The sequence below is a fragment of the Arctopsyche grandis genome, chromosome 4, assembly GCF_051622035.1.
Source record: "Arctopsyche grandis isolate Sample6627 chromosome 4, ASM5162203v2, whole genome shotgun sequence".
NCBI lineage: Eukaryota > Metazoa > Arthropoda > Insecta > Trichoptera > Hydropsychidae > Arctopsyche > Arctopsyche grandis.
Genome location: NC_135358.1, coordinates 31872162 through 31899040, shown reverse-complemented (window position 1 = coordinate 31899040; position 26879 = coordinate 31872162). Strand labels below are relative to the sequence as shown.

At 36.6% G+C, this 26879-nt stretch overlaps 2 protein-coding genes across 2 annotated transcripts in view; one reads left to right on the top strand and one right to left on the bottom strand.

The window, feature by feature from the left end:
* The window catches only part of LOC143910569 (caspase-3-like), a 427954-nt gene that overhangs the window by 105288 nt on the left and 295787 nt on the right, over positions 1-26879 (bottom strand). The gene's annotated exons all lie outside the window — the stretch shown is intronic.
* On the top strand, positions 21417-26058 carry Hakai (E3 ubiquitin-protein ligase Hakai). Its single transcript, XM_077429094.1, has 6 exons — positions 21417-22581; positions 23135-23322; positions 23399-23473; positions 23553-23654; positions 24561-24794; positions 24870-26058. Exons 1-6 carry the CDS (start codon positions 22218-22220, stop codon positions 25602-25604), a joined length of 1698 nt encoding a protein of 565 aa, XP_077285220.1. The 5' UTR covers positions 21417-22217; the 3' UTR covers positions 25605-26058.

Sequence of the window (26879 nt, the reverse complement as noted above, 5' to 3'; positions counted from 1 at the left end):
TTCTGATTTTCATTGAAACGATTCCTGCAAAATTGGCTTTCCCTCCCTATTTCTCTTGCAAAATCTTGAGTTATTATGTTATATCTCAAGGTTCACCAGGTTTCTCTACTGCATAGATGTCTCTGTGGATGATTGTTGTATAAAAATTCGTATTTTCGTATAAATATTTATTGATCGTATAAGATGTTTGAAATGCACTTTGCTATGTTTGACCATAGATATTATGTATAATTTCGAATTATGTAATAATTGTCTATATAATTTGGTGTGTTTTTTGATCTATATAGTACACTCGTCGCATTGGAGCGATCTGTAATGACGAGTGTACATGGATTGATTGACTGAATAAAATAAAAAATAAAAATAATATCTCGATTCCTATCGGTCGAAAAGATTTAAAATAAAGAAAGATCGTACTGAAACAATAACCATAAGGCAATTTTTAGAATTATTTATTACCAAGTACAGAGAGTGATTTTTAAGAAGTATATACCACATTCATGTTATTTTTAATTCTTCCGGTAACTGTGGCTAGCGTAGAAAGAACATTCAATAAATGAAAAATAATTAAAGATTACAAAAGAAATTCGATCGGTCAAACCACACTCAATGAACTATCTTTGCTTAGCACAAAGAAGCAGCCAAAATGGACCTCAAACAATTAATTCATGATTTTGCAAACAGTAAGGTTCGAAAGAAGAAATTTTAAAATAGGCGAGTTAAATTAAGAAAATTATATTATGTACCTGCATATTAACAATAATTATATTTATATTAATACTGCGTTGCGAAACCAAAAAATTCGTATTTCGATTCAAAAATTCGAGGGGGGGCCTTGATTTTTTGCTTACGGGCCCAAAATTCCTAGTTACGCCACTGGGTGGTGTGATTTCATATTGTCAAAATGAGTCTTGAAATCAGTAGTCATCTGATCCAAATTAGTAAGGATTTTTGAGCCGATTCACAAAAGTAATGAAATATTCATTTCTTCTTGGATTTAAATTGGCCAGTTTACTTCAAATTTCAAATTTGTTTTTCTATTGACGCTTGGTGATCATAATAATGATTTTACTTCGAGTACTGCCTAATGCTTTGAGTATTGCTCGATTACTTCAAAATTTACAGGGTTAACCTCAGGTCTTGGTTTTGATATGTATATATGTATGTACTATACATATGTAGAAGAGTTAAAAATCTACTCTTACAGAAGTATGTAAGTCGAAGTAAAAAGTACATAAAAGTACGTATTTTGCAAGCTCAAGGAAGTACCACTGAAATTCCTTCCGAACAGATTCCCAAGGTACTCAATAAACTCCTCTTTTAAATTCTCAGTAAGTTCACCTTCAGATTCTTCTAAAAGTACACTGACCAAACGTAAACTTTTCATCATAGTCAATATTTTTTTGAAGTATACTCTTTAAATTTGGCGACCTCCTAGAATACTTCTTGCATCTTGTTGCAAGTCGCTTTTTGTGCTTTTATTGCCATGTGCCATAATTTGACCAAAGCACTTGAGTTGTCTTATATTTATTTACATATTTTAGATTTTGGTGAAAATTTCAGACTTCCCTAATTCCATGAGATGCATAGCGTCCAGACTTAAGTCCCAGATCAGGCCATTTCCAAGACATTCAATTTTTTTATCAACGAAAACATTCATTATAGTAAAACTCAAGTTGAAATGTTAAATTGTAGTATTTTTAATTCACCTTTCTAGTAGAAATATGACAGCTGCATCTCCTGTAGTGGAGCAGGTGATCATAAACGCGCATCAAAACGAGATATACAAATATATACACATGTACTTATTATACGTGTGGTCATAAAGTACATCTGCCTCTCTCATATTTGCATATGCTAATGCTTAGATAGTTTATTTTGTGGTACGATTTCGATTATCAGTCAAAAATGCTGTGACGCAAACGAGAACGTGTTTTCGTCGGATAGCAGTGATTGAACTGTTTGGGAAAGCTCGAGATGTCCACTGGCGTGTGCTAAGCCAAAGATTTTCGAACGAAAATAGCTGTCGATGAAAATATGCAACTTGCGCTATTATTATGCGCTCAATGCAATATTGCATGTCATTATTCATGTCCCCAAACTTTTTGATCGTAAAATTGCTTCAAACGATTCGAATCCACTCGGATTTGGAAACGAACGCCTTCTGATGACACAGAAGGTTTTTCACTGTCGATGTCATTGAATAGAATTAATTTTGTATGTATGAAGCGGAATAAACATGAATTAGCGGTATTCTAAACTTCTACAGCGCCACTGCCTAGTTTGGTAGTTTGATTTGCACAAAAAGTCGAGTTTATGTTAATTTACTCATTCTGCCTTGGATTTTCGCGTGGGTCTTTCAGATACCGTTGAGACAGCCGATGATAAAATGGTTAATGATCCTTCTTTCATTACACATTGTGCAAATCCTATGAATCATCGAATTGCTGAATTTGATCAACAACCTGTTCAAAAACCAAAAAAAAGTCCAACGATTACTAAAAAGAGGAAAGTTAAGTGGAACTGTATAAATGACAATATCAGTCAAGGCAAGTCGATGTACCCACACACTGTCTACTGGCTTAAGTCGTTCCCCCCACTTCTGAAAACGATTTAACTTGTTTAGCAACTTTATTTAACCATTTTCAATACTACTTGCGAAGATTTAATCTGCTCTAGATGACGTCATATGAAATCGTACGATGGAAGTTAACACCTGTTGGTATTATTGAGTCATCATATAACCAGTGGTGTAGTGCTAAATAAAAAAAGAACCAGGACGGTGTTTATTTTTTACAACCCCCCCCCCTCCCACTTTTTCATGTTACTTAAAAAATATGTGTCCTAATATTGGTAGTTCAAATATTTATAAAAAAAAATCAAATGCTAATTAACAAATAGTCTTACTTGTTGAAATTATTATGTTTTTTTTATATTTTGACGACCTGGCTCAAAAAGAAGTACCAGGGCGGCGACCTGGCCCGACTACACCACTGCATATAACTAGATGTTTAGCTCGTCATACGACGGTTGATGCTTGAGCGTACTTTCTGTATATCATCTTTTAGTAATAGATGGTATTAAATAATCATATATTATTTTAATTGCTTGTTTATAATGGAGATATATAAGTGTTGTAACGCTTTTCTCCCCATCGTCCCATAGGGCAACACTCGCCTTTTATTTCGAGTGGAAACCCAGAAAAAAGCCTCATAGGCGCGCGCGCATATAGAGCGCGCTCTCTCACCCGCCATCCACCGCCGAAGAAAGATCTCTCCTGTGCACGTCTCCAGGGGGAGACGGGGCCCAGAGATCCACCATCAGTGCTGAAGAACCGCTGCGAGGTTGAGTGTAGCATCACTCCCTCCCCTGAGTTCCAGCACAACTTCCCCTGCATTCCTCACGCTGTTTCCGGAGAAACCTCAGCCGTGAGACGACAAGGAAGCTGTTATCAACGAAGACGACTTGCAGTCAGGAACCTCCCCGACTATATACATATATATCACTATCCCAAGGTTAGTCCACGTTTCTACATAACCCGACCCTTGGAAGAATAACGGAGTAAACGCCCTCTGCACTCCCACAGCGAGGTCAGATAAGCGCGCGTAAATCCGTTCGTTACATTGGCGCCCAACGTGGGGCCTGATTAGCAAGTCGCTCGTCCGTTCACGTCGACTCATCACGAAGATGGCCACAGATGCGTCTTCTTCACAGTCGACTTCCCCACCGGAAGGTCAGTCGACTTCTCCACCGGAAGGTCAGTCGACTTCCCCACCGGAAGTTCAGTCGACTCCCCCATCACCAGTTTCAGTAGACGGCGCAGTGCTGTTGGAGATGATGAAGCTGATGATGGAGCAGCTTATAGCTTCCCGAACCGTATCTGTTCCCCCCCCCCGTCATTCTACCTGCCCCGGTCGCGGCGGGAAATTTCGCGAGTTGTAAATCTCGGTTTGCTGGCGACTCATTCGAATCAGTAGAAGCGTTTATTGACGCCATCGAGCTTTATAAAAACTGTTGCCACATCCGAGACGAGGACGCGCTTCGAGGTTTGCCGATGCTACTCGATAGAGACGCAGCGATTTGGTGGATTGGTATGAAACCTTCCATCCCCATCTGGTCCATGGCGATAGAGGCGCTACGAAGCAGTTACGGCGAACGTAGACCAGCTTACAGACTATTCCTCGACATTAGCGCTACGAGACAACAGGAAGGAGAATCGACGGACCTCTTCATTAATCAAAAACGCGCGTTGTTCGCAAAGATACCGTACCGCATTCCAGAAGAGATGCAGCTAGATATGGTGTACGGCTTATTGTCCTTTTTCTTACGCCAGAGAATATCCCGAGAGCAGGTAGAAATTTTCCGAGAATTATGTCTCCGCGCACGCATCATAGAAGAGATGCAAACCGAAGATACCCGAGTGACAATAGCCGAGCGTGGAACAATGGGACCCGACATTCCACAGTACACTACCGCTCGAGACAAGTTGGATCTTGTTCGAGAAATAAATGCCGTGCAACCTCGCGCAATAGACACCTGTTCGCACTGTCAGCGGCGCGGACACGTTTCTGAGGAATGCCGGAAAAGACAAAGAACACAGGCGAGACCACCGATCGCGTGTTACGGATGCGGAGCAGCAGGTGTGACCTAGGTGAACTGTCGCACCTGTAACCCCCCGGTGACCCACCTATCGTCTGTCTTGAAGGCCACGAAGGTACCAGCTCCCTCGAAGACACCGATCCTCGATTGGAGGAAGCGCCCGGACCAGAGTAGACGATACGCGGACCAAGACCGAAGAGCCCACACCAGATACCGAACCGCTGATCTGGTGCTGCTGCCGCCATACATCAACCCCGCTGAAGAGGGGCGGAGCGCTACGTTCGCCCCCGTACGAGAGGGGCCCTTTTGGATCAGGGAGACCCTGAGTCCCACCACCTTCATCATGTCCGCTGTCAACACGCCTGTCGATCAGCGGATGTTACACCTGGTCGGCGTTCCAGCACCGAGCGTGCCGAGGCGAAGAAAAGGAAGGCCGCGAAGACCATCAACATTCGTCAAGACAGCTGTCAATACGCTGGCCGATGAGCGGATGCCACACCTGGTTGGCGTTCCAACACCGGGCGTGCCGAGACGAAGAAGAGATAATCGGTCCAACGCGCCGATTGCACAATTGTAATCGGCGATGACTCTTCAAGTCCAGAGAAAGGGACGCTTCCCTCTGAACTCGAGGGGGAGGATGTAACACGACGTTCTCCCCATCGTCCCATAGGGCAACACTCGCCTTTTATTTCGAGTGGCAACCCAGAAAAAAGCCTCGTAGGCGCGCGCACATGTAGAGCGCGCTCTCTCACCCGCCATCCACCGCTGAAGAAAGATCTCTCCTGTGCACGTCTCCAGGGGGAGACGGGGCCCAGAGATCCACCATCAGTGCTGAAGAACCGCTGCGAGGTAGAGTGTAGCATCACTCCCTCCCCTGAGTTCCAGCACAACTTCCCCTGCATTCCTCACGCTGTTTCCGGAGATACCTCAGTCGTGAGACGACCAGAAAGCTGTTATCAACGAAGACGACTTGCAGTCAGGAACCTCCCCGACTATATACATATATATCACTATCCCAAGGTTAGTCCACGTTTCTACATAACCCGACCCTTGGAAGAATAACGGAGTAAACGCCCTCTGCACTCCTGCACTGAGGTCAGATAAGCGCGCGTAAATCCGTTCGTTACAGTGTTGATTTATCGCGTTGGTTAATATTTGATATTTCACACCAGATTGCTAATTATATTATTATATCTTGACCTTTGAGGTTTACTGTATAAGTAGTTTATTTGTTAAATAATCTTCGAGTACAACAATATCAGTTTAAGGCCACGTCATTGCACTCTGTTGTTTTTGTTACGCACATAATATCGTTCAAGACCTGATGTAATCGCACGTTTCTGATTTGCATACATATTTTGTTTTGTTGAAAAGTTGTTGATAAATCACGTTTCCGTAAGTCGGAACTGCGCACATTCTGTGACTCTCCAGCGCTTTTCAAATTGTACTCGTATAAGCTTATGAACTCCGAATTCATTTATAAAAGAATGTATAAATGTATATAATTTTTTTTGTAATAATTATGAATTAAAATTTTTTTTAAATAAATTTATGAATAGGAAAAAATAAAATAATTAGAGCAAATTTGACGCACAGCTTAAAATATTGTCTGCAATGTCCTCAATTCATGATTCAAAGACATTTAAAAAAATAATGAGATCAAAGACGTGGATTTTTTAAAGCTACCGAAAACTAGGATACCTACCCAATTAAAATTGTTGCTGCTTATCTGTAATAAATAACACTGAGCAACAAAAAATCACGTTTTTGAGTTACCAGAGCGTATTATCAATCTTTACTAAGTTTGACACACTGAATTCGAATATGATATTGATTTTTGTTGGTGGGTGATCGTTTACGAGATATGAGCGTTTCGAGATATGAGTTCGATGGTGAAAAATAATCGTAATAGACACGTTTAATAATGCAAAGATTTTGGACATCTTGACGTTTAGTTGTCAGTAACCTTATATGCTTGACTTTCCCCCACCACCCTCTCATTTTGTCAGATTTTAATTGTTTAAACGCCTACAACTTCATCTTTTTCACACTATATCTTATAAAATATGCATTATAGGCATATGTATATATTTATACTTCACTAATAGGTTGTATAATGAATGTTAAAATGTTTATATTATAATTCGATATTCGTCTTATGGCCCAACGTTGAGACTTTATTGTTGACATTCATGTCTGACAGTCGGAGTTTGTTTACAACTATCTGATTTTGGTTGTTCTTCGAAGAGACCGATCTGCAAAATTTTACGAGATTTATATTTTTGTATACAAAAAATAGTTTTTAAAAAACTTATTTTTTTCCATGATTTTTATTATTAGTTGCACTAGCCATTTTATACGCTACTAGTTGTTTTATCCGGCTTCGGCCAGTATTTGTAATATAAACAGCGTAAACATGGCGAATCTAACAGTAAATATTCAGTTGTTTTTTTATTAAATTTATTTTAATCGAAAAAAAATCGACTCATCGTCATAGAAATTTTGACTTGTTTACGAAATTCCCAACCAAAATATATATGTATATACATACTTACAACATACATACAAAGTCTATATTTTATTGTAATTAAAAAGTATCCGGTAATCAAAAAAGTTTGATAAAAACAACATTGCACACATCATGTGTACACAAGACCAAAAGGTGAACCAATGACAGTGCGTACATACGGTCAAAAATAATTAGAGGGCACCAAAATTAGACTGGGCTAAATTCCATTCAAAATTTATTATGCAATTACGTACATATTAAGACATGATGTTGCACTAAAAATGCAGATTTAAAAGCAAACCGGAAATTCTGTAAATGTTGTATCTTTATTTTAAAACTATGTATAATTATATTGTATTTATGACCTGAATATACATATAAATGACTAATTAAGACTACTTTGTCATAATGTAAGCAGTCGCTATCTATTAGTATTATAACTATCTATTAATAATTAAACTTCATTAAACGTTAAACAAGATATCATTTATATTTGCAAATATGTTTCATAAATTTACTAGGAATATAATCATTCAATACAATGTTCTTTCTGAAAATTTTACTACATATATTTCTGTAGAATCGTGGTTTTCAGGAAGAATATTTTTTGCGCATTATCTGTCAACGTTCGCAATATATTTTCTGGTCAAGGCCACGTTCTCAGAGAATGACAACAAAGTTTGCAAAAATAATTCAAAAAAAAAATGGACATACAAAAAGGGGTATAAAAAACCGGTCTTGTGATGAAATTGTCTGCGATTGTTGATATCATTCAACATTGCCTATTACATACATATGTACATATGTACATAATATGCAAAATATATATAATAGCATTTTAAATGAAATAAATTAAATATTGAGTCAAAGTCTATAATAAAGTCGTTTTAGATATCATTGTGTTTTATTTATTGCCAATTTACTAATTTATTTTTAGAACTGTTTATGTATTATACAGTTATGGCCTTACATATTTGCTGATAAAAACAGTGAAATGTGCATAAACAATATCTAGATAAAAAAAACTACGCGGAATTTTTCTGTAAATAAACTGGATTTAAAAATTGTGTAAAAACTACTGTTTATAAACACGGCTATTACGAGACTTAAGGAACTGTCAACATTTCCTCATAATAGCTAATTCTCAACGTCATTGATGAGTTTACAATATCTACCTTTAAACTTACTTGTCTTGAATCAGTGCACCAACATTTGATTGATGTTAAGAGTGCTGGACAGCAGCGCCTTGTACAAACAAACATACTATACTTCTCAAACTTGTTACAAACATACTATACTTCTCCCTTCCTCAATTATGGCACTAGAGAAATTATTTTTTAATATGCTATGGATATCCACCATTGGGGTGCATCTATCGTTTTATTTTTTTGATTAATTATTTTTTATATGAGCTAGGAGCCGCCAAACATCTATAAAATCACCTCTTTTTTACACCCACGAAACGAGTCCAGCGTGCTTATTTAACGGTCGATTTAAAAAAAAATACGCCGATAGATGCACAGAAAGTATCTTTCTCATACCGATGATGAAATTTTTATAAAAATTGGTCCAGTTTTGGAGGAGAAAATAGTAGAATACGAAACCTCGATTTTGTCAATTTAAAATACGTTTTATCTGGTCGAAGCGCAACTGTCGCATTCACTCAATACATATGTTGATATATATTGTCGCATTCACTCAATATATACATACACTCAATATATATATCGAAGAAAGGAACGGTAACAAAATTAAGGTTTCGGGTGTACGGCCTCTTAATATGCTTGTGTTAAAAAAAAAGAATAAAAGTTCTTGTGCTTGTGTTAAAAAAATATGCTTGTGTTAAAAATATGCTTGTGTTAAAAAAAAATTCGTACTACGGGTCTGGGTCACTGCATCGAAAGTCGAAAGCCGAAAGATAGAAAAGCAAAGATCGAAAAGAATGTACATTATGCATGGTAAACGGTACTATCTATGAATGGTATAGTAGGGTGACCGTGAAAAAGTCGAAAATATTATATATGTATATTATAATATTATACATAGTACCGTTTACCATGCATACTTTTTTTTGATCTATCGATTTTCGATCTTTGCCTTCCGATATCAGCTTTTTTCAAAATTTTCACTTTCGGTTCCGTGAGGTAGACCCCATTGTAGGAGCCCCACGACATAGTCGAGTTTGGGTCACCGTCCTGTGAGTCGGGACCGATTTGACTATGTTGGTGGAGCTACTTTACTTCCTTCCCGCTCGTCATATTAACCACTTCATCGCCATAAGCGCACCGGTGCGAGCTCCTTCGTATTTAAGGCTATGACTCGAAATTAATTTTGGTTTCTTCACAGTGACATCTAAAAATATCCTAATGAAATTGAAAAATGTCAATATTTTTCATTAGTTTGTGATATATTCAAGTGGTAGTGTCAAGGGTTGACATAAAACACATGACGAATTGGTTTCTACAAACGCGTGGCGTAAGTGGTTAAAAAGTCGTGTCTCCAACAATTCCTTCGTTACACTCCAACCACCCCCCCTCCCCCCATAGCATATTTCATCAAATCATCCAGATCATCCAGATCATCAACATCAATAGATTGATGATCTGGAGAGTTGTCAAATATACCCAGCGTCGCCCAGATTGTATTAATGTTTTGACTGTCTATATTTAACGGTTGTCCTTGGACGACGATGTTTATACATATCTGACAGTTATGAATACAATAACATAAACTTGCACAATTTAAAGCATTGGTAAAAAAAACAACCAAATTCTCTACAGCTATCCATACTGATACGTCGGCTACCTTGATATCTATGTATCTACCTATTTAACATTTTTTCATGACAATGACATTTATTAAAAAAACTGTCTAAGAAACAGAAGGTTAGCAATGGCAAGGAAATCATTCCATTAGTTCAAGAATACATCTTGGCAGCCTTCGTTGAATGAAATATGTACGTGCCTTTTCTCACGAAGACTAAGATAATAAAAAGAAATGGAAAAGTTTTTCCATTGTTCCAAAGTTTGTCACATGTTTAAAATATGTACTTAAGATATTGATTTTCCATTCGGAAATTTAAATAAAATCTTATCAAAATATTTAATGAAATCGAATGACGGTGTACTTTTTACAAAATTTTAATTTCTGTTTTGGGTTTTTAAATGGGAATGTCACTTTCAAAATGCAAATCATGCCGGTTTATACACTTATTTACGCTTTGCTCTCATTAAAATGCAAAAATGCGTGCAATAGTTGTTATTGTAACGGATAAAAATAGCACGTGTCAACACGTGAGTATGTACATATGTACATACAATGTACATTTTATTGTAAATATGAAAACAACACTAAATTTAATGTATTTAAGATTACCGCATGTGAAAAATGATTTCTGTTAATGATTAGCGTGATGATACACATTATGATTATCTTTATGATTATTTTTATGATACACATTATGAGTTTCATACTTATGGCGAGTTTCCTATGACTCGTGACTTATATACAGATTCAGGAGATGTGGGCTATAATATTATTATATGCAGATATCGGCAATGCGCGGATGCTTTTCAAATAACAATAGACCGCTCCATAAGTGTTCAAAGCAAGAGAGTAAAAAAGTATGGTTTTTCACCCGTCGCTCGACCTGACTTCGCACATGCCTGTTGTCGCTCGGCCTAACGTCACATGACGCTCCACACAGAAATTTTATAATAATAGAAGTGGCGTTAGGCTTCGTATTTTGTCAAGTGGCAAAGGTCTGTGGAGACTTAGTGCTCGACGTATGTCTGATTGTTTGTTAATTTTACTCGCAAGATGGGCAAGTGCATCGTTAAAAAAACACACAATAAACAACATGGGATACATTTTAGTACAGATACAATAAATTAATCATTCAAGTAACATATTATTCAATTAACATCGTGGTTTGACAGTTTTTAAAAGTGTCATGGCGACTGCATGCAGTATACATACAATTTCAGGGGTGGCACTAAAAAAAAAAATTGTAAATAAATGTAAAAACATTTCTCTTGTTGGCACCGAATACTCAATTATATTAATAACCAATTATTTAAGTTTAATAATTATATAAACATCGTTCATTTTATATTATACATATTTTTGTTGAAACTATACATTACACGTTAATTTAAGAGTTCCCAAAGACAAAAAAGTGGATAAAAATAATCCGCCAATTGAGAAAAGAACGGATTGGCTACCAATGCCCAACACCGCCATATGCTCAAATTGTAAATAAATTTATATCAAAATAAAACTTTTATTTCTGTAGTGAATATGTGATGACCCCGGTTCTATTCCGTGCGTGCATCTGTAGTTATTGACACAAGAAATGTATTGGTAAAGACGCTTCTATTATTATAACATTTCTCTGGCTCCACACGCCCCCCCCCCCACTTCCCTGCTACCATGCTTCGCCGCATCTCCTCGACCACTTGACTTTGATTGGCTGTGTGTCCACGGTCTGGCACATACCCACATACATTCGAACATCGCGTCTGTTTTTATATATGTATATTATTATTATTATACCTACATATATGTTGGTTGTTATTTTTTTCAATAAGAACGTATGATATAACAAGTACAATTTCACATGGACACAAAGAATGCGTGGATCGAAAAATAATAAACATTTAGCATTAAATTAATATATGTATTTTTATGTAAAATAATATAAAATAACAATATCAGTCAGTCGAACGTTCCGACACGGGGCCCCTCGAATAGTCCAGGCCCTGGAACTTTACCCCAGCCTCTCCCCCCCCCCTCTCGTCCACCCTGCATGGCTCGGTGGTTAGGCTTTTGCCTATCAGCGAGAGGCGCCGGGTTCAATCCCGTGAGTTGACCTCGATTGAAAAGAATTTATATTAAGAGTATATTATCTGTAATGCTGCTGGCCAGACTCGGATATTTGTATGTATACATGTATGTAAAATAAATAAATAAAATATACATAAGTATGTATGAATACAGGACTTTTTTTTGAAAAAAAGAGGTGCCGGAACTTACTTCTTGTTTTTTATTGGAAAAGATTATATTTAAATTATATTATATAGAATATTCGTTTGAAACATAAAAAAATGCTGAAACAAAAAGGTGCCGGAACGCCGTTCCACCGCGTTACATGGGGAAAAAAAGCCCTGTATGTATATAACAATATATTATATATACCGACACATATTATATATTAACCAGAGAATGTATTTGTGAATTTAATACTTGGTCAGTGCTACTGTATATTTCAAACTGTCGTTAAGATTAACGATACGTGCGATTGAATAGACATAGCTTTTCTTATACTCACAGTGTGAGTTCATTGGAGAAAACATGTTTCAATAATTTAATTGTTATTTTTTGTTTTGAAAACAAGAAGTAGACACAACACGCAAACCCGCTACATAGCTAATAGAGTCGCAGTCCGCCCACCCAGCACATTCATCTCGTCGGTAGAGGCACACCCATTCATGATACAATTGTATACAAAATACCGTATAATCATTGAAGTAGAATGGGTAGAAGCGCTCTCAGTTTCCAAAAATGTTACTACTAAAACTCCGTGCAGACGGAGATTTCGGCTGTTTTTCTCAGTTGCAGTAGGATCTCTGTAACAGTAGGATCTCTTTGAAATAGGCTCTACTAGTGAAATTGTGTGGTAGTATTAGTTCGACAAAGTCCGAACATCTGTATGTGCACGTGCTAGATGTTCGGACCATCCTCACTCATTGAAAAACAGTTATTATTACTAGTCACCGGAGCCTGAGGGGGCCGTGTATTGTTCAAAGGTTGTAAATGCATTGTTAAAGGTTTGCCGAACAATGGATAGCACTGTGACTATCCTACCTCTAATTATTACTTTATCTACATTGAAGTAGTATGCATAGAATTGCTCTCAGCCCCTAAAAATGTTGCCACAAAAAATCCGTGTGCCCGGAGATGTCAGCTGTTTTGTCCAGTTGTTGTAAGGGACGATCACTTCCACGAATTTTTTTTCCTCACTCTTTTGTCTCTCTTCTGACTTTCCGTCTCTCTCTTCGATGGCTCGCTTTTAAGCGATACTTTTGTTAGGAATGACTATTCTATACATTATACTTCAATGCGTATAATCTAAAAGTACTTTTGGATGTTTCAAAACTATACAGCGATGATAGTAAGCTTGGTTCCGTACGATCTATCAATTGAGGGGCAGAGAGCGGCTGACCCCTGCGAGTAGGCACTCAAAAATGCTATTCTTTTCATCAGCATTATATCTCGTTTTGAAAAGTCGTGAATTGGTGTTAGTCCATTATGCTCCTGGAGCTTTTAGTCCATCTTGCTCCCGTCGAAGGCCAATCGGTTCTGGTGTTAGTAAACAAACACACAGCACACCCGGCGTCCTCGAGTCAGCTTGCGGTCGCCGGTACTGCGCACTTTAACATTATATGTGCGTCAATGGCAAATGTGACTAGAAGATTTTACCGTTTCAAGCAACAAATTGACCACAATGCATTTCCTAAGCTGTCTTTTGTTTTATTGTGAGTTCACAATAAATTACTATGCGTGAAGAAAATCGGTATGCATGGGCGCGCGCAGGATTTTTTTTTGGGGCGGTCCAACCGAGAGAAAGAGTGCTGCATGACACTTTTTTTAAATCGGGGGTCTGGCCTATTTTTGGTTTGGTTGAATCTTGCATATTTCAAAAGGCACCATGGAGTTTCGTACCATTGTTAGTGTACGTTAGAGTTTTTGTTCAAACGTATCCCACTTAATTTTGGTGTGAAATCATATATATGTACATATAATATCGCTATTCCGTCCGTGTGTCTGTCTGTTTGAGATAACGCTCGCCGTAAGAAACGTGGTAGCGGGGAAGTGGGGGGGGTGTCACGTCATGTGACGTCGGGTTGAGCGATGGGTGACACACACACACACACACACGCACGCACGCACGCACGCACGCACGCACGCACGCACGCACGCACGCACGCACACACACACACACGCACACACACACACACACACACACACACACACACACACACTTCATTCCTCATTTCGAACGGGGTCGATTGGTGAATGTGTGATTCGCGCACTTTTTACTAGACTCTTCTTATTATGACGATTAAGGGCCGGGCCGCACCGTGCAACTTTGTCGGCCGACTAGTCGCGCGACACGAAAAAATGTATGGAAATGTGTGCGACAAACAAGTTGACGGGTGTGGCATGTCCCATCTACCTGCATGCATTGGTCTGATAGCCCTCAACCAAGTTGTTCGCGAGTTGAGCGGTGCGGCCCTTACATTATGTGCGCGAGCGCGCCTATAAATTACCTTACACTGTATAACATTATTTTAATTTGTGTATCATTCCTTTCCGAAACCACCCGTTGAAAACAACGGGCAGAACACTAGTGGTCAAATAAACAGCAACGTAGCTCAATGGTTAGCATATTTATTTATTTATTTTAATATACAAGTATACCACAGTGTCTTTACAGGTCACCCCAATATGATACTGTGGCCAGACAATACATAAAAGATCAAAAACATAAGAAAAAATAAAACAACAATAATAGAAAAACAAATAAAATAAAACATTAAAAAAATTGTACATAAAAATTAAAAATTGAAAAATTGAGAATTAAAAAAAATTGAAAAATCAAATATATAAATAGTTTAAATTGAATAAAAAGTAAAAAACAGTAAAAATACGGATACGTAACGGATACGGATACATATGATGCTAACAGCTGACGGGTCACGGGTTCGATCTCTGATCCAGTGTTGTTGGCTAGATCTTGGATGTTGGCTATGTACGAGTATGTGACTCCAGGTCGATCGTTTCTGATATCATTGTTGAAACGATTCCTACCCGATTGGCCTACTACTCTCATTTGTCACTATTAATTGAATTTAATTTCAAGTTTATAATAATATTATAAATTTATATACATATGTACATATATCTGTTGATTATATAATAATAATATTTATAAAAACGGACGCAATGTGTGTATATGGGTATGTATGTGGCGGGCGCACGGACAAGTATGGGGATTTTAGATGCGCTGCGCGGAAGGGTACACACATACGTTCATTCATCATTTCGAACGGGTGAATGGGTTGGATCGACGAGTGTGTAATGCGCATTCTCAACTTTTTCTATTAATACGTGCGCTCGCGCCTATTAATTACCTAACATTATATTTATTTATAACATATAACTTTAATTTAATTCGTGTATCAATTCCTTTTCGAAACCACCCGTTGATATCAACAGGTACAACACTAATATAATGTAGTATATGTAATTACGTAATGACTTCTTTTATTTTTTATTATTAAAAAAATAAATAAATTGCACGGCGTTGCTCGGACGAATGAAAGTTGATACAAAAAAAAGTAATGATATTTTTTCGAAAAAAATCTATGATATCACTTAATAACTAAGTATGGATTGTGAGATAGTATACCAAATTAGGTAGTCCTAAATTGAAATCTGTAATTTGTATATCGAAAAAACTAACAAACAAATATGTACATATTAACGTAAATATATGTATGTATGTATATTCTTTTTCAAAATTATACCATTAGATTGTTGAATCTTAAGGGGGGGCTGAAACATAGACACACACCCCCTCAAAGCGTTTATTAAAAAAAATATATGCTGCTTTTAACCTCTAGAATTCGCGGAAAATTAGGATTAGGGCATATTTCATTTATAAATTTGTAAATTTTATATAATGTATTATTTGGCACCCCCACCGTCTCCCCCTCCCCTCTCCACAGCCGTGATATGTATATATAATTGTCAAACAACCACATTAATAATAATAGTCAACATAGGGTTTGTTTTCACTCACAAAATTCCACAGATTATTTTTGCACTGTGACCATTTTAACAAGGTTTTTAATAGTTTTATTATTTAATAAAATATTATAACATATCAGGAAATATAATAGTTCGATTCGTTTTGATTTGTCGTTCAGATAGGAAATAAAAGACCCTTTTAATCCTCCTGGGTCATTTATACATTGCATATTTGCATATCTATTTGTTATAATACATAATATGTATGTAATATGTTAAATATAGGTATTTTTATAAAAATTTACGCCACTTTGAAGACTATTTGAACTATGATATGAACGTCGTGGACAAAGCGGCCAAAAAATACATGGAGATGGCACTCCTAGAAACGCAAAATAAAATTTGGTCAAAAATAAAACAGCACAGAGCCATTATTATGATTGTTATTCAACGAATCTCTTCAAACCGACTGCTACGCAATTCTTACAACAATAAAATTTAATGTATACAAACCAGAGATAGGAAACAATTTCAATGAAAGAATTTTAGAATTTTGGATTTTCTAAAGGCTTTTTACTGTTTACATAAACAAACGTCTAAAGATTTTTACTTTATCTTGGTACGTAGTAACAATATATGAAGTATTGTGATCATGCGAAAATTCGAACTCGAGATTTTGACTGATTCGAACTCAGAATCGATTACTGATCACGTTTTCATGATCTAGAAAAAATGTGTGTGTGTGTGTCTATATGTCTGTGTATTTTGGGGCATTTTTTGAACACCGTTAGTCCTATCGAACTGAAACTTAGTATCGGTTACTGAAATTCTTATCGACACGACGCAATTTTTTTTTAAATTTTTTGGTTGACTGGAAATGGTACCTCCCCTTATGGGTGTCCTCTTTTTTTTACATAAGGAACTTAAAATTCTTGCTGATTTTTCTGCTAATTGCAATTTTAATTGAAGATTTTCAATTAACCAATTAAACATCTGTTTTAATGATTAATAATATTTGAAGTCGTTGAAAGACCCACTGCTTATTACCTACCGTATAATTTGTCATTAAATACAAGTCTATGAATAATAAATTGTCGGACAAATCGCTCGTTTTTGGGCATCGTTGTATCTTGAGAAACATTAGCGCTACAGTGTCACCAAGTAATTCGTTACCTTTGAAGCTTAAAAACAATATATGTGTTAGGAAATACCACAAATCTGAACCGAAAGAAACCAAATAACAGATAAAAAAGTATGTTTACTGATTAACTGCGCATATTTTAAAATGGATTTTGAAACGCACGTCACTTTTTGCAGATAATGTGTATGTGACGTTAATTTCTTTGAGATATTCTTTGACCGGAGAATTCACTATGTATGTATTTGTAAATACGAATTTAAATCTTACGACCTTATGTACATATGTAGATTTTATAATACTACCGGATAAAACGCAAGCTCGGATCCATTCCTTTTCGATTCTAATACTGCAGATAAAATCTACGGATCCTTGATAGGTTTTTGCAAAAGGGCGCACCTTTGTGATTCTTTGTGAAAGTGCACAGTTACCGATCTCGAAAATGTGATGCAATCTACACAAACAGAGGCCCCAAGTTCCTTTGTCCGGATTTCAAGAGTTGAATCACAGCTAAATGGGCTCGTACTCCATTGATCAATTTGTGCCACCGCTTTCAAATGAGAGCCAACGGCGTAATAAGCTCATTCCAATTCAAGATTGTCTATGTTTAAACTTTTATTTTTTTGGTTTACATCTGGCTCAAAGTGAACTAAACTACTAAACGATACACCTGCGTGTTCTAAGAATTTGGGGAACTTGCGACGTTGTTAAAGTCTGTTTTTTTTTTATACAAATACAAGTTTGGATGAAAGGGGTTTTTATATAGCGATTATACTACCATCACTACGACTTCAAACTGAAGATATTCAGTCCCTTATTTTTGGCATTTTTTATGTTCTTTGGAGGATCTCATATTCATATATGTACATATGTATATACATATGTATGTTATCAGATAAGTCATGTGATATATGTAACTTAAGAAGTGATGTTATCCAATTTTTGTAACAGCGTTTCCTTCAACAAAAAATGTTTCGAATACATGCTATGCACTTACATATGTATATTGTACATATAAATATTAGTGTTGTACCCGATGAAATATCATCTCATGGGTATTGACATATTAAGTTATTAAAAAAAAAAGAAAGAAATGTGTCGGTCTGTGTTTGATCCGCACGCAGTCGAATTTTTTTCAAATAGCTTTTAAATATATTTAATTTAATATTTATATTTAATTGCTTAATATGAAAAAAAATGATAAAAACTACCTACCTACATATAAACAATATAAACCACCAATAGAAAAATTAATTAATTCATTAATTCATTAAATAAATTTTCAATCGATGGATAAATTTAGCGCCATCTATTAACCTAGAGGAAACATTGGTAGCAAAACAATATATATATATACATATATGGAAGTTTTTTCTTTTGTTATTATATTTGTACGTTTTGTTGGCATTGTTTTAGCTGTGACGTACATATGTATGTCGAATCGAAACGACTATTAGGGCGAAATCACACATAATTTAAAATAAAAATGCATATAAATCAAACAAATAGAAAATAAAAAGACCATAAATTTACTATTTTTTCAAATTAAAAATTCGGTGCGAAAAATACCACGCACGGCAAGGGCGAAATCACACAGGGAAGAACGGTACGTCGTGTGATTGACTCCCCGCTGTGGGGGTTCTTTTACATTTCTTCAAATAATGCAAGGATAACATTTTACCGAAAACACTCCAGGGGGTGATTTTGGGACGGTGTGTGCTGGGCGTGCCATGAATATGTACAAGGCATGCTTCATTTTTTCGCGTGTTTAAAAGTATTTAAAAAAAAACCACGTGCCGCGTTCCTTACTGTGTGATTTCACCCTTATAGTATGGCGAGCGTTATCTCAGATACACAGACACACAGAATAGCGATATTATATATATGATATCATGTATTATAAACGGAGATCGGTGTCGAGGATGCTTTTATGCACTAATCATGGTTCACTATTGTCAACCTTTTTTTTGCTCTCTTGCTTTGTAGGACAATAGTAATTGAAAAAAGTGAACCAATTTTTGTGAATGCTGTTGCACGAATGCTGTTAAATTGACAGCTCTAGCAGAGTGGGTCTATCTACATTAATGTGTTTCTATCACAATGGCTTCGAACGATCCTGAGTAGTGTACGTCATCGCGACGGCAGTTCATTTTTTTATTATTTTGTAATATAATACTTTTTTAGTCATACAGACAGCTATCAATGTGACCTAACGCTATCGAACGAGTGTGCCGTCAGACAAATTAGTCCATCGCATTTAAGATCTACGGTTTAAATTGGTTCAAATCAATTTATTTGGGACGTTCGAGCGGTGAATCAAGGTCAGACATGCTGAAAATCATCACACAGTTAAATTACGATTGAATTCAATTAAAATAAAATATCAAAACAACAACACGATGCTTGAAATTCAACCAGTTACACTTATTCGTTGCAAATCTAGTGCAAGAGCGCACTTACGGTAATCTATGCGAAGACATTGTTTTGTAACGTAGCATCGTACCACTGAGGTCAGACTCGAAAATTTCGCTTTGACCTCTTAAATAGACTAACCACTAACCACATGTTTAGACTGTCAGACGAATTGCATTCTCGGCTTGCAAATTGTTGGATATCACACAAATAACAGTGTCACGATTATTCGTTTTAAACTGGTCTCTAATCTTTGGAAGACGTGGGTACCAATGTCAACGAGTCATGAGTCATGACAATGACAGCACCCCCACCTACTAACACTTTCTCCAAGTGCTTGTAATGTTGCTGTTCGACTATCTATGTGAAAAATAGAAGAAAAAGGCTTGAAAACACATGATTTTAAAAAGAAAACTTTGTAGCATAGCATTTTGAATCGTCCTTTGGTCGTGGCCCACTTTTGGTTTATTAATCTCTGTGACAGAAACTATTGATGATTTTTAAGAATATTTTATGGGGGAATTGGGCCTTCATACAAAAACGTAAATATTTTTTCTGTTGCCGAATTTTACTGTTAATCTGATTAATTTTAGCTGAGCGGTCAGTGGAATCTACCGTTAAAGGGCATGTTTTTCAGAATAATGGTTTTAAGTTTTATGTTTATAATTTCGGTAGTATTTAAAGAGGGTGAGCAATGAAGAAGTGCTAAATGATAAAAATAAAATGACTGTCTGCTGATGGCCCAAAACTTCCATTGTTTACTCTTGGATAACGCCGGTTTCTTGAAAACACAAAGCTATGGCAAATGTTACAATAAATTCTGTTTGTTTTTAACTACAATTTGGCACACAATTTTTTTTCAGTTCATTAGTTAGACTATATTAGTAAATTATAAAAAAATTGGCAATACTACGTGTTCCTGGTTTTATGACCTCAAAAATTGAGTTTCAAATACACAGTGCAATTTAATGCACGTTAAATTTAATTCAGATTAGTTTGTAATGCGGATGATTTTATTATAAATATTTCTTTCAGCACGATTCCTTGACCTCGTTTTTTTTAATCGTGTTACTTATCGGCTAAGATAGTAATGCATATGCTTACGTAGATTAAACTATTGACTGTAAATAAAGCCTTTATCAGTTTTTAAATTTAAAAACAATTTCATTAAATATACCGACATCTGGTGAATTCTGTGAAATTTTATTTGATTTGATAAACTACATCGGACACATTGCAAAAAATTTTCACGTAACAGAATTGCCAACAAAAGGTAGAGGAAACATTCGTTGGTCATTTGACGTTCAATTAATATATTTTTAACGATTAATAGTTAACATGAGTTTCATTGAAATTATAAAAGATATTTAGTAATGTGACGGTTAATTAATTTAATTTTAAAATTGGCGGTTAATTTTAAAATTGAAGTGGCAAACAACTTTAAGATATTTAATTACTTTAGTGTAACATTTACGTTACTAGGCTAGAGAATTGTATGTACTAAGATATTTTACACTCAAATTTCAGTTAAATTACTAATCCAACTTTTCAAAAGTATATAGTTAATTTTATTTGGATTGAATTGTTAGGCAAATTTATTTATTTATTTCAAATCAAATCCAGACCATAATGATTTCATAAGTTGCCCTAAGCCGCCACTATCGGTAGAAACATGTAAACAATATTTATTAAAAAAAAATAGTAAAAAAACAATACAATAATATGAAAAAAATAAAAATAAAAATGAAACATAATAACAATGAAAGAATATTAAAAAACAATAATACAATATTAAACATTTTAAAACAGAAGTCCACATGTGAGATGAAAAAAGGCTAACATTGATTGCTATTTCATTGAGAAGGCATATGCAGTGCCGGCCTTACACCCAATGGCGCCCTTGGGCAATTTTTTCTACCCTGAGAAAAAAATTTCACCTTTGGCGCTATAATCTAATTTTTAAAATTTAAAGCGTCTTTGACGCATCGAGCCCCAACTTATTTGGCGCCCTCGGGCGCCACCCGACCCAGCCCCCCCCCCCCCCTAAAACCGGCACTGGACATATCGCACATGATGCCGTCAAGTTTTGGAGGAAGCATTCAGGTACCCGAATAGGCAAGAAGAGACAGCCCAATCGAGATATATGGGAACATTCTGGAGTTCACAAACGGAGTTTTTCGAGAATTTGTGGATTGTCTACTTGGCTTTTTAATATTCCGATAAAATGTTTCACTAAGCAAATTCCCCTTCGAGTTTCCAATGATCTATATTCCAGCATTGCTAATAGTAATGCAGTGGGATATAATTGATATCATATGCATATGCGTAAATACAGTGCCGGCCTTACACCCAATGGCGCCCTCGGGCAATTTTTTCTAAACACCCTTAGAAAAAAAATTCGCCTTTGTATGGCTTTTGTTTTGTATGACTCTATTTTGTATGGCTTTTGGCGCTCTAATTTTAAATTTTAAAGCACCTTTGACGCATCGAGCGGCACCCTAACTTATTTGGCGCCCTCGGGCGCCGCCCGACCAAGCCCCCTCCTAAAACCGGCACTGCGTAAATACCATGTGAGGAACGAAACGGTCCTACAGCTTCTTAGAAGAAGAAGAACTACCATACTCATTCATATATAAGTAGTGAAGAAGCTTTTTCTGCACTCTCTAGATAAGTAAACGGTATTAATAATAGTGTATAAATTAAAAGTTTCGTTCAGATATATTTTTTAAACATGTACGAGTATGGATGTGTTCTGAGGTGCTGGGGCCTCAGCCGGCAATACTCTTGATAGCTGTCAAGTTAGCGGGAGTTGCAGCCGGTTGGCGGCGAAGCGAAGGAGGGGTGATGAACGGGGAAAAGAGGGGTCGCGGTCGGGGGCGCGGCAGGGGCAGAGGCCGCGGCAGGGGGAGGGGCAGGGGGCGCGCCAAGAAGGCTCTGAAGGTGGTCTCTTCCGACGAAGAAGAGGCGACTTCACCGCCGGACCACGAAGACTCCAATTCCGAAGCCGAAGAAGAGGCCGCCCCCCCCGTCAACAACGCCCCCCCAAACCCCTCAGACCCTCACTCCACCCATCACCAGCATGTCAACGACGAGAACGAACCTCCTAAATGTGAGCACGCATTATTTAACCTCTATGTACATCCACATACATATATAATAGTATCCCAATATACATGTAGTAGAACTTAGCCATGACGGCTGTACCAATTTCAAATATTTCAATTTGGAATGTTAATTCAATTCATAAAAAAAGTGATTCGTTACTGATTTGATTCATTAAATATCCCAACAGTGAGTCCTGCGTTACCATACTTCGCTTTATTTGTTATTGTTCAGCGAAGTTTGATGTTATATATGGGATGTGTACATTGTATATTTTTCGAGTTTTCAAAGTAAAAAAGTTTATGAAAGTGAACCCGGCATCCTCGATAGATAGATGACCGAAGATTTTGTCTGTTATATCGAGGTTTTACTGTATTTAAAATTGAGCATGTTCTGGTGATTGCATTTGAATACAAGAATTACTCAACATGTAACTTTCTAAGGACTCACTAAATTTATTATTGGTTCAAAAATAATCGAGTTTTTGAAGCAAACATGCACAAGACAGGTTAATTTCATAGTATAATCTCGCAATTTATATGTGTATATCGTTGTTTCAGTGGAAGTTCCTACGGATATATCTCAGTTGGAGCCGCCAGTGTTCACTACACTGCATCGAGGACCTCCAGAACCCATGCTGAGGTTACATTGGAACCATCGCGCGACGCTGATCGGCGAAAAAGTGTTGAACCCTATGATATATTGCTGTGACACATGTCAAAAACCCATTCTTATATATGGAAGAATGGTTCGTTTTCTGCTTAATCTTGGTATATCAACGATAACTTATACTAACTATTAATATTTTGTTAATGCAATTTCAGATTCCTTGCAAGCACGTTTTTTGTCTTCAATGTGCTCGTGCAGATCACACTCACTGTCCACGATGTAGAGAAAAGGTTTGTTTGTTATTTTGGTGTGAATGTGAATATTTTATTCAAGTATTTCAATATTAATTTGTTGAATTGTTATATTCAGGTGAATAGAGTTGAACAAACAGGTCTCGGAACTGTGTTTATGTGCACTCATGCCGGAACACGGTATGGAAATGCCGGATGCCGGCGCACGTATTTATCTCAGGTAATTATTAATTATACATTATGTATTATTACATATGCGGCTCTCCAAGTTACTGAGAAATTTGCGTTTAAAATCGTATTTTTTTTCTATTTAGTTTACATAATGAAGCGTGAGCTCTATCTATGATATGAATAGTTGTACTTTCTCAGTCTGTCTATTTTGGAAGGTTACATATGTATTACTTTCTTAAGAGGGCTGTACACCCGAAACCTTAATTTTGTTACCGTTCCTTTCTTCGATATATATATATTGAGTGTATGTATATATTGAGTGAATGCGACAATATATATCAATATATATATTGAGTGAATGCGATAGTTGCGCTTCGACCAGATAAAACGTATTTTAAATTGACAAAATCGAGGTTTCGTATTCTACTATTTTCTCCTCCAAAACTGGACCAATTTTTAAAAAAATTTCATCATCGGTATGAGAAAGATACTTTCTGTGCATCTATCGGCGTATTTTTTTTTAAATCGACCGTTAAATAAGCACGCTGGACTCGTTTCGTGGATGTAAAAAAGAGGCGATTTTATAGATGATTGGTGGCTCCTAGCTCATATAAAAAATAATTAATCAAAAAAATAAAACGATAGATGCACCCCAATGGTGGATATCCATAGCATATTAAAAAATAATTTCTCTAGTGCCATAATTGAGGACGGGAGAAGTATAGTACGTTTGTATGGACAAGGCGCTGCTGTCCAGCCCTCTTAAGCTTCAAATTCACTTCAATAGTTAATTTAATAAATTAGAATTGCAATGAAAGTTTCATACTTTCAATGCAATAAAATAGTAATATATTTAGTGGAGGATTTTTAAGTTAATTTTTCGCTTATACGAATAAAACAAACTCCTCTTAATATACAAATTGTTTTTGATATTTGATATTTATTTATATTCTAGAGAGATCTACAAGCACACATAAATCATAGACACTTGTCATCGAGTGGAATTGCAGGTTCGAATGCGAATTCTGGAAATCAACAGAATCCACACTTGGATTTCAATAACAAACTGTCTTCCGTATTGTCTTCAGAAGCAAATTGTACAAATTTAGATTTACAAACTAAATCCTCAATCGGAAATTCGTTAGTGTCGTCCATTCAGGGAGCGATCGCCATTGTTAAACCTCTAGGCGTAAGTATTAATATACATATGTTAAGTTCTCTTTCAATGTTTGTTCATTATTATATTCTTACCTCCATTTTTCAGCTCTCCAATGCTTCTGATCCTCGTTCGCATGGTGTGGGTCACACATCTACGCCTGGTCTTCAAGGCCCGCCCCAAAACATGGGACCTCACAACTCTGGAAGTATCAACACTCACATCCCTCCGGGCGCATCCAATGTCGGATCCGTCAACGCTGGATCTCATGGACTCGGTCATCCGATGCAACAGGGAATTTCTCATTTACCAGTGCGGCAATTAGCCCCCCCAGTTGGACGGACTAACCTCATCACTGTTCCCATTCAAGACAATCACAGTGTTCCGCCACCTTCACATAACATGTCTGATATGAGCATGCCTCAGAACTATCATTACCCGCCTCATGGATATTATCCGCCGCAGACGACCACTATACCACCTCCGGTTATGTCCAGCCCTCAGATCAATTCGATGCCGCCGAATACTGCACCTCCAATGCAAATCAACACGGTCCAGTCGACAATTGGACACAATATGCCAGTGCCATTATCTTCATTTTATGGTGTAGCTTCGGGTCCTCCCAATGGTCCGCCTGTGTATCCCGTCCCGCCGGTTTACGTATCGCAAAACAATCAAATGGGAGTTCCACCAGTTGGGAATATGATAGTTTCGAATAATTCAAATCCTAGAGTGTATGATCAATCGTACGGTGGCCCCACTAATGTCGGAGGAGGAGGTCCACAACCGCCGTGGCCTCCTCAACCGAACCAGCCCCCGCCTCAGCAACACTATTATAGATAATTAAGTTTAATATATGATGTTTCATATTAGAAAGATATTTTATAAATTATTTGAGTCCGATGTTCAATTTTAAATATTTTATGAATAATGATAATTGTGTTGTGGTGACGTTGACAAAATAAAATAAATTGTTTTCACTTTGACTTTTGGAAGAGTATCCAAATGTGTGCATTTTCTGTAAACATTGTTGGATATTTGTATGACTTTAATTGTTTTAAAGTTTCTAATTTATATAATATTGATTTTTATATAACAAATTTGTATTTGTACTGTACCTACACATATTATATTTATATTTACATAATGTTGACAAAAAAAAACCTGTAATATAAAATATTACATGTTATCGCAATAGTCAGATTTTTAAATTTATTTAAAAATATGGAGTTTGTCTGAAATGCATTGCCTGGTTCATTAGTCAAATAAATTATTATACATAAGTTATGATTACTTTATTGCTTCTTATTATTATTTGCGTTGTGTGAGAGTTAATAATTAATTGCTTTGCTTAGTAATGTGTCGAAAGTGTTCCCAACAGAAACAAATACATAAGTGCATTGCAATTAATTATTGGCTAATTTCTTAAGAGAGATCGACGTTGAAGGTAATGTATCACGAACTCACTGGAGATATTTTTTTATTGAATATGTTAGGTGGATGTAATGTACGATACAACTGAGGTTACATTACATTTGTTTTCAAGGTTGAAAAGTTCGTTGGTCGAATATGCTAGTACCTATGTCGCCAAAGGTTTTGTGATTATTCCGCACAAAGGGATCTGACACATTGATGTATAATATAATAGATCCGCCCTCACGTGTTATACTTGTCTCCCTTTTGGGGCCCACACAGTTTCTCTCAGTAAGTAGGTAGGTACCACTGCGTCGTAGGGAAAAAAACCCAACGTCCCCGGTGGTTAAACCCCCCGCACCCCTCAGTTAGTGAAGACAAGATCTCCGACCAAAATAACACGTCTGGGCCCATCTAGTGTATTATACATCAATGATCTGACACCTCATTAAAATCTCGATCACGGAACATCTGGCACCTGAAAATTCCATCCATCGAAGGCTTCCCACGCGAACTATCATACTAACGAGAATTCGAGTGCTAGATATTCAGTATTCACGATTTTTGTGGCAACCGTTGTATGCGAAATAATTCATTTACCGTCGCGAAAACATGGAAAATAATTGTATAACAATTTTTCAAGCAGGAGTATCACTAAAGGCACAAAAAGAACTCGGTATTGTCACAGGGATCGTATTTTTTAAA